Source organism: Myodes glareolus, chromosome 7 (assembly GCF_982192425.1).
Source record: "Myodes glareolus chromosome 7, mMyoGla1.1, whole genome shotgun sequence".
Classification (NCBI taxonomy): Eukaryota; Metazoa; Chordata; class Mammalia; order Rodentia; family Cricetidae; genus Myodes; species Myodes glareolus.
Window position 1 is genome coordinate 23,577,470 of NC_142032.1, and position 18,455 is coordinate 23,595,924.

The 18,455-nt window shown below is 42.1% G+C and overlaps 1 protein-coding gene across 7 annotated transcripts in view; it reads right to left on the reverse strand.

Moving 5' to 3' along the window:
* Nucleotides 1-18,455, reverse strand: part of Plce1 (phospholipase C epsilon 1) — a 277,183-nt gene that overhangs the window by 62,797 nt on the left and 195,931 nt on the right. For all 7 annotated transcript variants that reach the window (XM_087907931.1, XM_087907928.1, XM_087907930.1 and 4 more), the window contains 3 exons: nt 15,669-15,927; nt 13,971-14,176; nt 2,996-3,671 (listed from right to left, as the gene is read on the reverse strand). In XM_087907931.1, coding sequence (XP_087764057.1) covers nt 2,996-3,671; nt 13,971-14,176; nt 15,669-15,927 — 1,141 coding nt within the window. The remainder of the gene's footprint in view (nt 1-2,995; nt 3,672-13,970; nt 14,177-15,668; nt 15,928-18,455) is intronic.

The window sequence follows — 18,455 nt, forward strand, 5'->3', positions numbered from 1 at the left end:
AAAACAGAGTCCTGCTATTGTGGACAACTTCCAACCCATGATGATTTCACTTCAGTCTCCCAAATAGGTGAGACTACAGACACATGCCACAGTACCCAGGAATAGAATTACTGGGTCTGGGAAAATGAACATGGACAACGATCAACCCACCTGACACAGGCCTCCTGAAGACAGTACGAGCTAATGAGCTATTCTGGATGCTCCAAACTGAACAGATATCACCTAACGCAAATCAACAAATAGACTCAAACCGTCTTATTGGAGAACATACTCTAAAGCGGAAGGAGGGCTTGTAGAACTTTTGCTTATCGATCTCCTTTCAACTCACGCACCTTTAAATGTTGAACAGACCTGATACAAGTTACACATAAGAGGATCATCAGCATGATTAATCTCTGCTGTTTCGGTTTTGCTAATTTCAGAATATCTATCCCAACATGGTATAAAATTTATTCTTAAGACTAGCAGCCCTACATAAAGAACTCAACCCTACATAAACTATAGGCAATTGAGGAAAGTTGGAAGAGGGATGGGTGGTCTTCCTCAGGGAAAACAACAATTGGCTGTCCAGTGCCAAATGGTCAGCCCTGAAAATATACACACAGGTAGCACTACATGAACTGAACAGGTTATATTCAAGAACATATATGTATATACCATATATATATGCATAGAGTAACAATTATTAAAAAATAAAAGAAGCCATGAAATTGGAGGGGAGTTGGAAGGGTATATGGCAGGATTTGGAGGAAGGAAAGGGAAGGGAGGAATATGATATAAATTATAATCTAAAATGAAAAAAAAGAAAAAAGAAAAAGATAACCTGGTCAGGAGAAGATGATACTTTGCCTTAGTCTCTCAAGGAGGCTTTCTGGAAACTAAAATAGAGTGTGAATATTTCTTTCATTTTACACAAAACAGTAAGCATGTTTGGGATGGGTAGAGGAAATAGTTTCTTTTCTCTTTTTAAAACTTTGAATGAAGGATGCTTAAGTAAACACAGATTCTTAATTTTAGCAACAATTCACATAGAAGTTGATGGCTAGGAAGCTAATTCATTAAAAAAATAGCCACATGGGCTGGAGATAAGGCTCAGTGGTTAGGAGTGCTGACTATTTTTCTATAGGACAAGAGTTTGGTTCCCAGCACACACATGGCAGCTCACAACTGCCTGTAACTTCAGGTCTTTGACTGACACTTGAATAAACACGCACCACCCAAAGACAGACACATAAAAATACATAATTAATTAAAAAGTAAAAATAAAACAAGTCCTGGGCAGTGGTGGCACACACCTTTAATTCCAGCACTTAGGAGACAGAGACAGGTGGATCTCTGAGATCAAGGCCAGCCTGGTCGTAGAGTGAGTTTCAGAACAGCCAGGGCTACATAGAGAAACCCTGTCTTGGAAAAAGGAAAGAAAGGAAAGGAAAAAGAAATATTTTAAAAAATTTCATGTACTTAAACAAGTTGACATCTCTTTTCTATGAAGACCATGAAACCAACCCATACCATTTGTTTAAATATTTTTCCTCTGCCTATAGTAAGGAATTTGTGTTCATTGCTACAACCAAAGATGCTTACCTAGTTATTCTATATTTAAGCTTTGCAGCTTCTCTAAACAGTGCGGGCTCCTAGCTTTGCCCCCTGACAATTTGAGCCAAAGCTAAAGGGCCCATATCTCTTCCACCTTCCACGTCAACATCATTGAACAGTTTGCTGGCTTTTGTTATATTTTTCACTGTGAAGTTGAAAAGTTTATTTTTATTTTCTATGTACACTTTTTCCAAACTTGGGATAAAGTAATGTTTTTATAGGGTTGTTCCTAGAGTTTTGGAGAAAATCCCACAGATGTTCAAAATATTTAACTTATAAATTAAAAAAAAATTGGTAGTAGTGCAAGGCAGAGCATGGTGTTAATATGTATAACTCACTTACTTAATATTCTAATGTTATATATCACAGAGCCAGGTCTAGTTAATTCATCTAAAATGCAAATAAAAGTACCTGCTTCCAGTGTGTTCCACAGGGAGTTTTGAGCTTAAAGAGCTAGTTGGGAGAAAAAAAAATCTCTGGGCATATCTATGAGGGGCTTTCCGGACTGGGTTAAGTGAGGAGTTAAGAGCCATTCTACACATGAGCAGCACTATTTCATGGGCTGGGGTCCTGGACTGCAGAAAAAGGAGAGAGTGAGCTGAGCACCAGTGTTCATCTCTTTCTCTCTGACTGCAGACGCAATGTGACCAGCCGCCTTATGCTCCCATTGCCGTGACTTCCCTGTCACGATGGATCGTACCATCAAATTGTGAGCTGAAGCAAACCCTTTCATCCTGAAGTCACTGTGGCCAGGCATTTTGTCACGGCGGTGAGAAAAATAGCCAAATACAGGGACTGCATGAGCAACTGAGTTGAACAAAGTCCTCAAAAATTTCTCCAAACTCCTGGTGGCCTGTGACCTTCCTAAGAAGGCCCCTAGCATGGGGGTATAACACATCATACTAATTAATTAAAAATCTCTTGAGTTACACTTTTGGAAGAAGCTTGGGAAGCCTGCTTGGATAAATTAGTTATTAAAGCCTTCTCTTTGGCCTTCCTCATCCTCCCAAGGGTTGGGCTGATAGGCGTGTGCCTCCATGTCTGACTTACAGAGCTTTCAGCTAAACCTTCAGTTGGTGAAATGCCTGGATCAATTGGCTTCTTTGCAGACAGGAGAACCACAGTCACTGCTTTCATATAAAATAATAACAGACATGCATATTCATTTACACGTTGTCTTTACACGCTACGAACTCAGAAAAGTCTTGGAGACAAATTATGCATAAGTACAGATCATTTCCCGTTTTCAGACAGGGAAACTGTGGCCCTGGGAGGCTAAAGAAAGCTGCCCAAGTTTACACGGAGTAGCGACCGGTCTGGGAACCCGATAGTTTTAACGCCAACTGTGTGCTCCTGCGGGTTGCATTACCCGAGGGAGAGGCCTAGACACATCCCTTACCTGATAGAGGCTGACATACTGTTTCCGAAGCCACTGCTGTCTTTGGTCAGGGAACCGCCTTATCTTTCTCACAGCTGTCGTGAGTTCCAGCAATCCACTGAAAAGCATTTTAGCTGTGTGCTTCGGTGCCACAAAGTGCAAGAGTCTATTGTCGGTGGTCTGGAGCCCATAGAGCAGGGTCACTCCAGCCTCGGAGAGAAGCAAGCTGCTCAGTTTGTTCTGAACACACACAGTGTGTATATCAATGCCTGGGTGGCCCATGTACACCGCCTTCACCGAAAACAGATCCAGGATTCCCTCGGCCAGGCCACTCAGCCCAGCATTGCCTAGTGATGGGAACTTGCCGGGCTCAGACATGTTGCTAAGCATACCAAGCTTGGGTCTGGCACCGGCTGGGGAGGCTGTGGGAGGCTTCATCCAGGTCAAGGTACTATTGTCAGGCTGTAACTGGAGAAAGCAGCGGGCAGAGAGATGTGTGTCCTGGTCGTAGTGGATGACTGTGGCCCCCTGCAATAGGAACTGGTGCACATCGGCTTGGATGGACAGCACGTACCACGGGATGAGCTCTGTTCCGTGGTCAAAGGCCTTCTGGGACTCATCTGACCCATGAGGGTCGCATTCTTTGGACTTCTCAAAGATATCATTTTCTGAATCCAGCAAATCTCCAATTATAAACCTGATGAAAACAGATAAAAAGTTACTTTATAAATTAACTTATAATCAGATTACTTATAATCAGAAGGGGACCAACACAAAATCTTCTTCACACACAGTAGCCTCTGACTCCTGAGTGCCGCCACCAACCGGCTGGGGTAATTTATTTATAACAATATTCTACAATCTTATATTTATCAAGGTGTCTGACCACAGGCGTGCTTTTAATGATTTTGACAGTTTGGGGAAGTACAATGAGGTATTTTGTAGAAAGTCCTTTGATTAGGATTTGTCTGGCATTTTGCTCAAAATTGAATGAAGATCAGGGGGATGGGTGAGATAAAGTACCATTATTAACACCCTTTATAAACTGGCACATACTCCCAACATGGCAACCCACTGATGCTGACCTTAAACATGACTGAGGCAGTGTTTCTCATGTCCCATTCTATTAATAATAATATTAGTAGTAGTAATTAAAGTTCCTTTCCATATATACTAATTGGAAGCAAGTCACTGTGTCCATATTACACTGAAGGAGAAGGGTTATGTTCTACCTCTTAGGGAATGGAGAGGCTACATAAATCACATTTTTGGAATCGTTTTGCACGGGAGATCTATCTCTTCTCTCCATGTTTGTCTCCTCATCAAGTTTACACAGCAGCTCCTTACTGTATGGCCTTGGGAATATTTAGATGGTACCTTGAGTGAGTTATAACTTAACACTTCTTCCTTGAGTTGCTTTGGCCACTAGATGCTCCCTTGGCAGCGCTTCTTTCATAGACTCCAATCAGTTTGCTTGGGTGATTTGTTGTTCTGCTTTTGATCACATCCTACGTTGTAGCACTTTAAGACACCCCAGGCTCACCCTTCCCGCTTCAACCCTAGCTTCAGTCATTTACCCAAAGAATCTTGCTTCTTTTTTACTGAAGAATAGTATTAGAAACCGGCTTATGAGTGCTAGGTGCAAAGACAAAAAATTTTATGCACTCTTCTTGATGTCGCCTGTTATAACAGAAAATTAAAAAGAGAGGAAATCTTGCAGGTTCTCTCCGTGACATCGGAGGGAAGCAAACGCTCATGTGTTTCTCCACCTCTGCCTCATACTCCTCTGCGGTCACGCTGGGAAGAATGTGTCGATCTGCTAGCTGCATTTTGTGTGATCTGGCCAAGACATCCAAACTCCAAGACTCCCTCCACTTACCTACTTGCTAAATGGCAGGAGAAAAAATGGTCACCTCACAAAGCAGGGGTGGGCATCAAACAAACCACTTTTTTTTTTGGCTCAGTAAAAGTCACTACTATGATTAAATGTAGGGAGACTGGGCGTTGTTCATTTGAAATCTCTACTATCTCTGTTCCAGGCTGACTGGCCAGCTGTTTCGATGGAGTAGTTTTTCTCAGAGGTTACGTCTAAGTTTCTCTCTGGGGCCACTATCACATTCTGTCTGAGGTACTTGGTGGTAAATTTTTAAGTGAAGAGGCTGGGGTCTGGAGGTGGTGGTGGCTGACACCAGTAATTGTAATACTAAGGAGATCAAGGCAGGAGGATTGTCACGATTTTAGGCTAATTTGGCCTACACAATAACTGCTAGGGCAGTCCATTTTTTAAAACAAACAAACAAACAACCAAAGTTAAAAGAGATTCAGGTTGTGAGCATCGGTACTGATTAAAATATAACCCATTAGTTTAAATATAGAATTTCCGATTTTGATTTAAGAAAGTTTTTCCAGTGAAAAACTACAGGTATTATGAAAAAAGTATCGAGACAGAAAAAGGTGACACAGCTTTTCTGGAGGCTGCTTTTGTTTCCCTGAGACGACATAAGCCGTGTTGTGGGGAGCTCTTTCTTGGTTACTTTGTATTTTAGAATACAAAAGGAACTAAGACCAGATGGCATTCAAAAGCATTCATCCAAGGGATAATTTCCAAGATAAAACTGACAACTATTTGTAATGAAATAAATTCATTTCAAGCAGGAAGCTAGTGGTATCTTTTGTCTCTTAGACGAGAGTAGATTTTGTGTAGTTCTGAGTCTGATTCTCCTGGGAGACAGTTTTCTGTGGGTATATGAGAAGGGATAAGATGGAAAATTAAGATTTATTTAGAAACCAAGCAATGTTAACCAAGATCAAAGATGTGGTCAACCACCAAAAAAAAAACTACCTCACTCTTAGGCATATGAAAACTGAAGGAAGGTTGGTACCCGGCTTCTGAAGAGCTTCTATAGCATCCCACATGAGAAACCAGAAATTGAGAGCTGAACACTTTTCTGGGGGATATTTGGTTAAAAAAATCTTATTTTAGGTGAAAAAGGCTGTTTATTAACCTGCTTATGTATTTTTTTGGCAAGCATCCATTACTTTGTACAAATTTACAATGACTATTTGAATATGAATCACCAAGAAATAAAGCCTAAATTTTGTTTTAAAATAGGAGAAAATCACCTTTACCACATGATTTGTTACACCTGTTCCCTGTAATAAAAATCTACTGTACTAAAAAAAATTTGTGCATTAACTAGCCTATTATTTTTTCCTCAGCTTTAGTCAGTTAAAAGCATATATTTCCAAAAGAGACCTGTACTGACCCATCTTATGTCAATAAGATAGAGTCATTTGGGAAGAGTGAACCTCAGTTGAGAAAATAGGCCCAGCAGACTGGCCTGTGGGTAAACCATGGTACATTTTTTGACGGATTGGGAGGGTCCAACTGTGGGTGGTGCCATCCCTGGGAAGGTAGTCCTGGGTGCTATAAGAAAGCAGAGTGAGCAAGCTATGAAGGGCATGTTAGTAAATAGGTTTCCTCCATTGCCTCCGCATTAGTTCCTGCTTTGAATTCCCTAGATAATAGACTACAAGCTCAAGCTCTAAGCTTTTGGTTATGGTATTTTATCAAGCAATATTCCAACTAAGATGAGAACTGTTCCAAGTCCATAGAACTAGGTATGAAGAGGAGTCAAGGGTTAACTCCTTCCCAGTTAAGTGTCTTTAATATTGTTGGGCAGAAGTTCCTGCTCAGCCTCATGTCCTGGCCTGCTCTTTATCACTTAGGCAACTGACTGCAGCTTTCTGGGCAGCACTTCTTCACTGGTACAGAGGATGTACAAGCATGCTATCGATGTCAACGGCATTTTGATAGTTTCTCCATTCTATTCAATTTCTGCTGAGACTTTATGTGTGTGTGTGTGTGTGTGTGTGTGTGTGTGTGTGTGTGTATGTGCATGTGCACACATATGTAGGCTTGGGTGTAGGGGTCAGAGGTTGGTATTGAGTGTCAACTGCTCCACCTTAGTCTTTAAGACACAGTCTCTCACTGCACCCAGAGTTCACCAACTTAACTAGAGAGGATGGTCAGTAAGTTCTGGGATTCCTCCTGCTTCCAACTCTCCATGTCTGGGATTAAAGGCACACAATGTTGTTATTGTTGTTGTTCTACCATGGATGCTGGGGACTCTGAACTCAGCTCCTCGTGCTAGCATAGCAAACCCTCTATTAACTGAGCCATCGCCCCAGTCCCAAGCCACCCCTTTTCTGGGGTTCTACGGGTATTTCCCGAGTTCTGGCAGGAGTACCCGAGGGCTTTGAGAGGAATTCTAACACCTGCACACTAGGTAAACTGAAGGACTATAAGATGGGCCACTTGCTTCCCTACTTCCTTTTTTCTCTCTTTCATCTCCCTCCCTTCCCCTCTCCCACCTTCCTCTCCCTCTTCCTTTCTTATCTTTTTTTTCACCGAGTTGGCCATTGCCACATGAACAGGGGCTAAAGGTTCTTGTTTTTAAACTCAATAAAGCCCAGTTCCTTGTCTTTAGGATCTGCAAAACACTGTACCTAAGACACTCTGAATGGGATATTTTCATAAGGTGCTCTGGACTGAGGTAAATAAGGAAACAGTGCTTATGGGTTGGTTTCAGCGAACCTATTAAATTCCACCCCCTGGTGTATCCAGGACTTTATTTTAGCGTAGCAATCATTTAAGGGCCAGGAAACCACTTCCACTACTTAGGTACAAAGATCTCAAAGTGAGGATTTCAATATGTCTTCCCAAGCCTTGTCAAATAAATATTTGCATCTTTGCGGTTTTCTTCCCCCACGCTCGGGATGCTTACAACCGGATCTGGAAAATGGACAGAGGAAGAGAATATTCTTAGGCTATAGATGATTAAATGATGAGGAAGACGACAAGGGAATAAACAGAAAATTGGAAATAAAAACTTCCCAAGAAGTAACTTCCGCGTCAGATGGCCAACTAGAAGCTACCTCCCTGTATTCCTGGGAAGAGGTGTCAGGAAAAGAGAAAGGCTATTACTAAGAAAAAGGAAGAGCTTTGGAAATCCATACAGGGGGTGACAGGATGCTGAAAGGTGCAGAGGAACAGAAAGGCGACACACCGAAAAGAGGAGTGCCTTGCGGAACACAGCACCAGCGGCGGGGCTCCCTGGCGCAGGGCAGCAGAAACAGAAATGTCATCTGGAAAGTGACATCATCAAGTGTCTCTGGAGAGAAGAGACTGGCAGTTCCATCCACAGACAAAGCCATGGTTCTCATGAGCCTCAGATCCACTTGTAGGTCTTGCTGAGACAGTGACTTCTTTGGTGGGAAGAGTCCGCAGCTGGAGAGAGTTCAGCCAGCTCAGAAAGGTCCTCCCATCCCAAGGGAGTCTGTCTTTCAAAATCTGGCTACCGGGCAGCTACAGACAAGGGAAGAACCATAAGCCGAGGAGTCAGATTCATCAAGGGTAAGAGACAACCCTGAGAGGCAGTTGCAGAGAACAGGAGGGCTGAATGCTGGCAGGTAGCAGAAGGACATAAAATGAAGTGAATAGGAAAAGATAGCACCACCCTCAGTGACTGGGAGCAGAATTTATCAGCTGAAGACCATTTTGGAGGTTAATAGCCTTGAGCCCAAGGTCATCAAGTAGATCAACCCCTGGAGCTACCCAGCTGCCATGAGGTTGCAGCCGAACCCTTGACACTTAAAGTTGCAGCCCTCCACCAGGGGTGCAACAAAGTGCGAAGACAGATCCACCTGTATAAATCTCTTGTTTCTTCTACTCCCGGTGAACCTGAGAGGAACCTCTGAGCTAGAACATTAGCCAGCATATGGGGTGTGACTTGAGGACTCTTGAGAGGATGGGAGAACCTGCCTAGTCTATAGATGGCAAAGTTAAGTGTGGCCAGCAGAGGCCCCTGGTGTGCAAAGAAGGGAAGCTAAGGTTTGAGAGGCCTGTCCCCAAAGGCTCAGTGCCTGTATTAACCATAGGAAGTAAAATAAAATCTTCAGGGATCTGGCTCATCCTCTCCCTGTTGCATATAACCGAGATTCTCCCATTTCCAGGGTTCCAGAAATAAGTCGTTCTAACCCTTCACCTTCCTCCTCTGTCTTTTGTCCCTTGTGTTTCCCTTTATTTATTTATTTTTTAAAATAATGCTTTTATTAATTCTTTGAGACTTTCATACAGTACACTCTGATCATATATATTGCCCTCTCCTGAGTCCTTTCAGATTCTCCTCTACATCCTGTCGAAGTTCCTTCTATTTGTATGCTGCTTTCAATGGATAATGAATAAAGAAACTGCCTTGGCCTAGTCGATAGGGCGGAACTTAGGTAGGTGGAGAAGACAGAACTGAATTCTGGGAGAAAGAAAGCAAGTGAGAGAGCTGCCATGGAGCTGCCAGAATCAGACATGCTGAATCTTTCCTGGTAAGCCACAACCTCGTGGTGATATATAGATTAATAGAAATGGGTGAAATCAAGATGTGAGAGTTAGCCAATAAGATGCTAGAGATAATGAATGGTCCAGGCAGTGATTTTAATTAATACAGTTTCTGTGTGGTTATTTTGGGTGTAAGCTAGCCGGGCGACCAGGATGGAACAAGGGCCTGCTTCCATGCAACACCTACCTACCCAAATTTTTGCCACCCACGCCCTAAACCAGCTAGTGTTGGCCAACTGGTCCTAGGTGTGGCACCTGCCCCGGAGTGTGCTTCAATATACCTGGAGCCTCTCCATGAAGAAGACTAACATTTTCCCTCCCATCAGTAATTGGATGTCCTCTAGGCCCTAGTGGAGAAACAAGCACCATAACTCCACTAATGATTAATTGCTATGCCCATAGATCAGCTCTCTCTCATCCCTCACCAGAGAAGTTCCTTGCGGTAGATAACAATGAACTCAGAGACCCACAACTAGCTAATGGGCAGAGAATAAGAGCTATCAGAGTGCCCAGCCCCAGATGTCTGCATTTCCTCTCTTCCCACACGGCTCAGGGATCTTTGCAGAAGAAAAGATTCTAGGAGCCAGAGGTGCTGACCGACCTCAAGGAGACAGTGTTTTCTGGATGTTACAGGCAGAGGCACATGTGGATGCCCAGCAATCACGACAGCATGCTTCAGACCAACTCAGCCACAAGCCAGACGAAATCCCAGCACAAGCAGAGGATATGCGTACCAAATCCCCTTTAAACACTTTACTACTATTTTAATTTATCATATTTTAAAGGGATTTATGCATTTACTTTATTCCCCTTTATACATTTACACAGCTTTGCCTATGCGTGTTATTTCCTGCAGTCCGTCTCTTTTCGAATCTCCCATATTACTGCCCACTTCAACTTTTCTTCTTACGACACTTTTAGGAGTGTTTGTACTCATTGGCTAAAAGCAAAAACAAACAAGAAACCAAAAACCTCTCAGATTTTAATTTCTCTTCTTTTGTTCACTTATCTACTTACCTAATTTTGACAATGGGTTTTCTCACTGTCAGGAAGTCTTTCTTCATTTTTTTCTAATTTCCTGTTACTCCCTCTTTCCCTTCATTACACTTTTCTCTACTTCTCTCCCTTTCTTTGGTTTATTTAACTTTGCTTCTCCTCCATTTCCCCTTCTCCCTGTCCCATTCCCTCATTGTATTTATTTACAACTTTGATCCTAAATAAAATTTAACTTAATATCAAAACTTACAATAGTTTCCCCATTTACTGACTTAACAGCCAAGAGTGTCAGTTGGCTTACCCCCCCCTTTTTTTTTCTTTTAGCGAATGCCTGTATCTTGTATTGTTTGATGCTATGGTGACAGGCTACCATTGTTTGTCCTATCCACCAAGAGCCACACTAGAGGTGCAAGCCCTCAAAAATGAGCTGTTCAATAAGAAGATGCCCACACAAATGCAGAAGCAGCATTTAACCCAATGGAAGTGTGGGCTACAGCAGATTAGCACGCGGTCAGCGCTCCTCCAAAGGGGTATGGCGCCTTAACTTCTCAACTCAGAGGGATGATGGACTGGGTAAAATGGTGAAGGAAGATTTCAAAATTTACTGGTGAAAATGATCAGTGCCCCCAAAGAAGTACAAAGAAGCAAAAGAACACTGCAAAGCAGCAGGGTACAAAATTAATGAACAAAATTCAGTAGCTTTCCTTTATGTCAGTAATGAAATTATGAAAAAACGAATCAGAAAAGGCATCCCATTTAGCACAGAATTACAGTTAAAAATACCTGTAAGTGGAGCATGATGGTTCAGGGATTTAATTTCAGCACTCCAGAGGCAGAGGTATCTCTGTGCATTCAAGGCCAGCCTGGTCTACACAGTGAATTTCAGAACATCAACATAGTGAGATCCTGTTTCAAAACAAAGAACCGCCTCCCCCAAACAAAACAAATCCCCCTCCAACACCTAAGAAATAAAACCTAACCAAGGAAAGGCCTCTACAATGAAAACATTCAAACTCCAAGGAGAATGAAGAAGGTATCAAAAGATGGGAAGGAGTGCTGGAGAAATGACTAAGAGGTGAACAGCACTGGCTGCTCTTTCAGAGGTCCTGAGTTCAATTCCCAGCAACCTCATTGTGACTTACAACCATCTATAATGAGATCTGGTGCCTTCTTCTGGCATGCAAGCATACAATCAGACAGAACACTGTATACATAATAAACAAATAAAATTTAAAAAAAATGGGAAGAACTCCCAAGCTGGTAGATTAGCAGACTTAATATTGTAAAAAGGGTCATATTACCGAAAGCAGTCTGCAGATTAGCTGTATTATATAAATCACAGCATCAAAAAGAACATGCCACTGACATATAAATATATAGAATATAATAGAGGGACCAGAAATAAATCTACACAGTGAGTGCCACCCAATCTTTGGCAAAGATATCAAAAACATACACTGAAGAAGAGACCACTTCTTCTACAAATAGTGCTGGGAAAAATTATACCCAGTGAAGAACTTGATCCCCAAATCTCACTCAACACAAAAATCAATTTGCAATAGAGCAAAGACCTTTATTTAAGAGCAGAAACTTGAAATGGCTATAGGAAAACATGGGTAAAATGTTTCAGGATATAGGCATAGGTAAGATCTTTTTAAAAAAAAGACTCAAAACAATCACTCAATTTTTCCTATCCTTCTTTTCATTTTTTCCTAATAACCTTAATTATTCATTTTTACTCATGTAAATATTCACAAATATTTATGTGGTGGATTGGTAGACAGGACTGGTATACATCATTTCAATGACTGGGGGGTAATTCCTGTAGAGAGGTCCTTCTCTATAGATGACCTTGTTTCCATGTAAAGATTTTCATTGATGTCAGCAACCTGCTACTGAGAACACATTAAAGAGTTCTCTAGTTTGAGACAGCAAAACAACAGAAGAACTAATAGAAAATATTTATGTGAGATAATTGAACATTCCAGCCAAGACATTGGCACTAGTAAATCTTTGAGCACTACTCCTTCAAAATGGAGAGAGCTAGGAAATGATGTGTGGAAGAAAGCCCAAGGGCCTTGGAGAAATCTGGAGTTAGCTTTCCCAGGTAGGCAGTTGAAGGTACTGATTTCTGAGTATCTAATACCAATCACACCAAATATTTTATTTAAAATGTTTTCTAAAAGATTTATTTATTTCCTGTATGTACAACATTCTGCTTCCATGTATGACTGCATGCCAGAAGAGGGCACCAGATCTTATTATAGAGGCTATGAGTCATCATATGGTTGTTGGGAATTGAACTCAGAGGACTTCTGGAAGAGCAGCCAGTGCTCTTAACCTCTTAGCATCTCTCCAACCATATCTAAAAAATTTTAAATATCCACTCAAGGACCCTACCCAGGATTTAATAGGAATCACCATTACAAAAACTATAAAGTAAATACAAGATTGATGTGGGATAATTGTCTGTATTCTGATGGAGGAGGATCATCTGTCTATGTGTTACTTTCATTGGTTAATAAAGAAACTGCCTTGGCCCTTTGATAGGACAGAACATTAGGTAGGCGGAATAAACAGAACAGAATGCTGGGAGGAAGAAGGTAGTGAGGCAGTCGTCATGACTCTCCTCTCCTAGACAGATGCAGGTTAGGATCTTTTCCAGTAAGCCACCACCTTGTGGTGCTATACAGATTACTAAATATGTGTTAAAGCAAGATGTGAGAATTAGCCAATACGAGGCTGAAACTAATGGGCCAGGCAGTGTTTAAATGAATACAGTTTTTGTGTAATTATTTCGGGTAAAGCTAGCCGGGCGGCGGGAAGCGGCCCACCGTTCCATTTACAACAGTATTCTGTCAATCATGTTTTAAATAAATGCTGATTGGCCAGGCAGGCAGTATAGGTGGGCCAACCAGACAGGAAGTAGAGGCAAGGTGATGAGAACAGGAGTATTCTAGGAAGCAGGAAGCTCCCTCCACAGTTCTGCTCCCCGAAGAAGCAAGATGTGAGCTGCCCTGCTGAGAAAGGTACTGAGCCATGTGGCTAACATAGATAAGAATAATGGGTTAATATAAGCTATAAGAGCTAATAAGTAGCCTGAGCTAATGGGTCAATCAGTTTTATAACTTATGGAGATCTCTGTGTGATTTTCTTTGGGACTTGCTGACTGTGGGGTACCGGGCAGGACAGAAACCCCAACAAGCCAGCCTTCATGTTACACAAGATTGAGGTTCCAATCATGAAATCCAATTATTGATGTTTTAGAAATGTCAGGATAGCCATATTTTTAAAGGGATAATATGTTGTCCATTAATATACACATTTCTAAAATTTTACTGTCAGTTAAAAAACAAAACTAATACATTTTTTCAAAGGCTACAACTCATGGAAAAAGTAAAATGTACAGAGTAATTTTCGAACAAAAAAGTAACACGGGAAAGGCTAATTCAGACTCTGAAGTGGTAAGGTTTGGAGATGAAGCCTTGGTTAGGTATGAAAGGGACAATGTTTTCATTAGGTTTTTATGTGAAACTCCACTGAGACTAGTCAATGGGAAGAAGAAGAAAGGCGTCCATCCGCATACACATTGACGCGGGAACTTACTGCCATCGGGTTCTGTCCTTCAAGGAGTTCTTCCTGGAGCCAGTCCCTTCGCTGGAGCTGTCCTCCTCCTCCATCTCCAAGCTTCGGCTGCAGCTCCGGATGATCTGAAAGATGCTGTTGACCGTGGACTCCTTCTCTGAATTCTTCAAGCCATTCTGCCCCACTCGTTGTAAGAAGTTGTCCTGTCCACTGTAATCAGCTACAAACTACAGGAGGAAAGTTCAAGAATGCACTGTTGCAATCTGATATGTCTGATTTTAGGCTAGGAGCCCTAAATCATAATAGCGGTAAACAATGGCATCTGTGCCTGTTTTCCTACAAGAGTCTCCAAGACAAGCTTTTATTTCCTGTGTTTTCATCCCACACGTGAAATCCCAAAACTTGCCCTTTTCTTGCTGCGACAATCTCAGCACCTCTAGGAATCTAAGCTGCACTTTGAATTTATAACACAAAAGGCAATATTATCTCATGGCTCCCTCGGGACAAGGTTCGCCACTTCACAGGGAAGGGCAGCTATTTTATCCTTGTAACGGGAATTGAGGAGAGAACCACGATTAAAGAGCACCAGGGCACGGAACAAGATGAAGTGACCCGGCTCAAGACAAACACTTAAAACGCTGCCTTTTGGCTTTCTTGTCCATGTGTGCTACAGGAAGACAGTAGCTTCTTGGTGGTTTTTAAGCTACTGTTGTGGCTTCATCTTAATCAGGAAGCTTCCAGAATCAGAGGGAAGATCCACTGCCCAGGCAAGAGACGCAGTGCTCCTTCTTTACCGCAGGCAGCGGAGGAGAGTGGAGGGTGGGAGGCTTTCTCAAGCCTTCTCATCATTTACTGGGCGTTTAATACCAGCTGCTAAAACCAAGGAAATATTAGCCAGTGGGTATCACTTGTGCCTGTTTGTGGACCTCAAGTCTTCCTGGACCAAGTGATGCCTCTGTTCTCAGGTGACATGAAATGGGCTGAAGTTTGATGAGTCTTCACAGTTCAAGTGAGGAAGAATACGCTTTTGTTCACGTACACGCATGTGTGTATGTGTGCGTGTCTATTAATAAGACTATGAATGACCCTGAATTTGGCCTTGAGCTTTCCAAATACATAATGCCTCCACCACCTCCCTAACATATTTTAAAAAGACTTTTATTTCACTTTTAAACAGAGGGAAGTTTCCTTATTTCTTTGAGCCTCTCTATGCCCCTTATTCAATGTCTTGATCAAAGCTTACATTGTCCTCGCCACTTTGGCAGGAGTTAAGAGCAGAAGCCACGGTCTTAGGGGAGTGGGTCAGAGCCTATGTGTCTGGATGAGGCACCCGTGCTCTTGGCATCTTTTTACAAGCATGAAGAGAAGGCGACAATGGTTTTCCCCAGTACTCTACCCACTGATTTGGAAGTTATTGCTCTCATTTGATTTTATTCTCTGAATCCAGACAGTTTTACCCTATCGCAAAAACTTACCAACTTTTAAAATTAAAACAACAAAATTCCAATGACATTTTCCCCTTTGTGTTCAATGGTGTCATATTAAATCTAAAGTGACAATATTGAGTTCCAAGCAACTGGTGTTACTTTCTGCAGAACTTTCAAGGACCTCCTCTGCCCAGGAACAACACACCAAGGCTTACTCTAGACTCAGGAAGTGATTCTCTGCACTAAGGACCAGGAGGGCATCTTAGGGAGTTGCCCACTTGGAGTTACTTACCTCCAGAGCTTCTTCTTGGGAGCTGTACCGTGGGCAGAGCTTCAGGAGGCTGGAGGCACCATCGAGCACTTCGCAGAGCTCCTTCAGGAACACCCCACAGAAGGGAACCACCTTACAGCCAGGGATGTGCAGAGCACGGGTCACCACCTTCTTGTACTCCAGGGAAGACTCATGCTGAGCCATGGCATCCTTCAGGCTCCTCATGGTCTCAATGTCAGACTGATCCATGAACTGCCACATCTTTAGAACTTTCCTTGACCTATTGCAAGTAAATGATAATTTTTTAAGCCTGAAGGGGTGACAATGTAGCTTACAGTAGGTAGACTGAACTCCATACAGCTTCATCGTCTTTAACTTCTTAAGGATTTTTCCCATGTTATTAATTGGTTGATTAAGGATTTCTGTCTTCAGTTACTTCCCAAGATGATGAGAATATTATTTATTTTAAATAAACTACGAAGTAAGGGCGCTTCAGTGGGTAAAGGCCCTTAGTGCACAAGTCTGAGGGCCTGAGTTGGGGCCTGAAATCCAAGTAAACATATAAGGAGAAAACTAACTCCAGAAAGTTGTTCTCTGACCTCTGCATGCACAGTCTCCACATATGTCACATATAAAATAATAATAAAATTAAAAATTAAATAGGACAGACTCAAATAGAAATAAGGCTAATTATCAAAACTGAAAATTATATGTTGACTAGAGTGTATTATCAAGAAGAAAACAAGGTTGACTGCTCTTCAAAGGATATAAGAAAATGGCTTATTCTGTGCAAATATGAGTGAACATGACCTAGAAACACAGGTTCCAAATCCTCTGAATGACATGCCCCACCATGGAAAAGGATATGTGAGCTTTTTATAGTCACAGAACAAAACAAATTCATGTATCAATATATATTGCTGGGAACAGCAGGTGAGATGGACAAAGTAGAAAAACCTCTTCTTCAGATTTCAAATGCTGTCTTCTTATATTCTTAGCTTTAGAGCTAGTGAAGGATAAAGATCTGTGAAACTTAGCAAAACATTCCAAAAGTTTCACCTAAGAGTCACCTCAATGTTAGGGGTTGACAATAAAAAGATATAAAAGAGACTAAACACAACTCAAGATGGCATTGACTCTTGATTTGCAATAGTCCTCTTCAATCAATCAATCAATCAATCAATCAATCAATCAATCAATATGCTTTAGCTAGCCAAGGTCAGTCTGCTGGACCCTCCACACAGATGTGGCTTCTTCAGAGGACTTCAGCTCATAGTAACATGGCATTCTAGATAGCTTCATTTGTCAACTTGACACAACTGAGAGGAAAATCCTCAATGATAAATTGTTTAGGTCAGATTTATCTGTGGGGACTGCCTAACTGTTGCTAATTGATGTAAGATTGGTGTGGGAGAATTATCTGTATTCTGTCAGTCATGTATTTTAATAAAACGCTGATTGGCCAGGCAGGAAGCATAGGCGGGAAAACCAGAAAGGAAGTAGAGGTAGAACAAAGAGAATGGGAGTATTCTGGGAAGCAGGAAGCTTCCTCCGCCACTCCTGCCCAGACCACCGAAGAGGCAACATGTGAGCTGCCCAGCTAGCAAAGATACTAAGCCGTGTGGCTAACATAGATAATAATAATGGATTTATATAAGTTACAAGGACTAACTAGAAACCTGAGCTAATGGGCCAATCAGTTTATCATCTTATGGAGTCCTGTGTGTAATTTTGATTGGGACTTGCCGGCTGTGGGGTACCAGGTGGGGACAGATACCCCAACAAACCGGCCCTCATGTTACATATGGTGCCCAGCGTGGATAACTGCATCCACATAAAGCCTGAGACAGCTTGGGAAGTAATTCTAGAACAAAATGACAGCATTGCATGTGGTTTCTTGGTAGCAGCAATTTCTTGGGTCCGCTTTGCTTGCTAGAGGCAAGCAAGTACTCTCATCTAAGAGAGGCTTCCTGACTCAGCTTTAGTTGCAAAAACCCTGCAGCTCATTAAGAGGTCCTGCCACGAAAAACTTAAACGGTATTGATGAAAAGCTGAACGCATGCTTTTCAGTTTTCAGCCGTAGCAGGAAAAAAGCTGTGCCATTTTAAAATGCCAGCTTTCTGGGCCATCCTGCCAGGGCAAACTCTGCCTCTTTCAGGCAGGCAGTCTGACTATGGAGGATTTGAATGTGGTCTGTGAGCAGAATGCTGCAGCTTGCTTGCTGGCAGGGACCTTGAAACGCCACAGAGTTGTGGCAATAAAAAGGGCTCCAGCGGTACCTCTGCCATGAGGCTGGAAAGCTAAGAAATGGGCTGGATCTAATTGTCAAAGCCATGGCTTTAGTCTTACCCATTAAAGACTCATGTGGTCAGAAAAAGAGAGATGTACAGTAAAGAGAGATTCAAAGAGGAAGAAAACCTCTAAATGGTTTACAGTGTATTAAAAATATATACAGGTTAAAGGTTAAAGTCATTAAAAAGAAAGAAGGAGAGAAGTAGGGTATGGTAGTACACACCTTTAATCCCAATGCCTGGGAGGCAAAGGTATATTGACCTCTGTGATTTCAAGGTGTGGTAGCACACACCTTTAATCCCAGTGCCTGGGAGGCAGAGCAGACAGGTTTCTGTGAGTTCAAGGTGTGGTAGCATACACCTTTGAGTACAGCACTGGGGAGGCAGAGACAGAGGGATCTCTGTGAGTTCAAGGACAGCCTGGTCTACAGAGTTATTCCAGGACAAAGATATACAGAGAACCTGTCTCAAAAAGTAAAAGTAAAAATAAAAGAAATAGAGGTTAAAATAGAGCCGC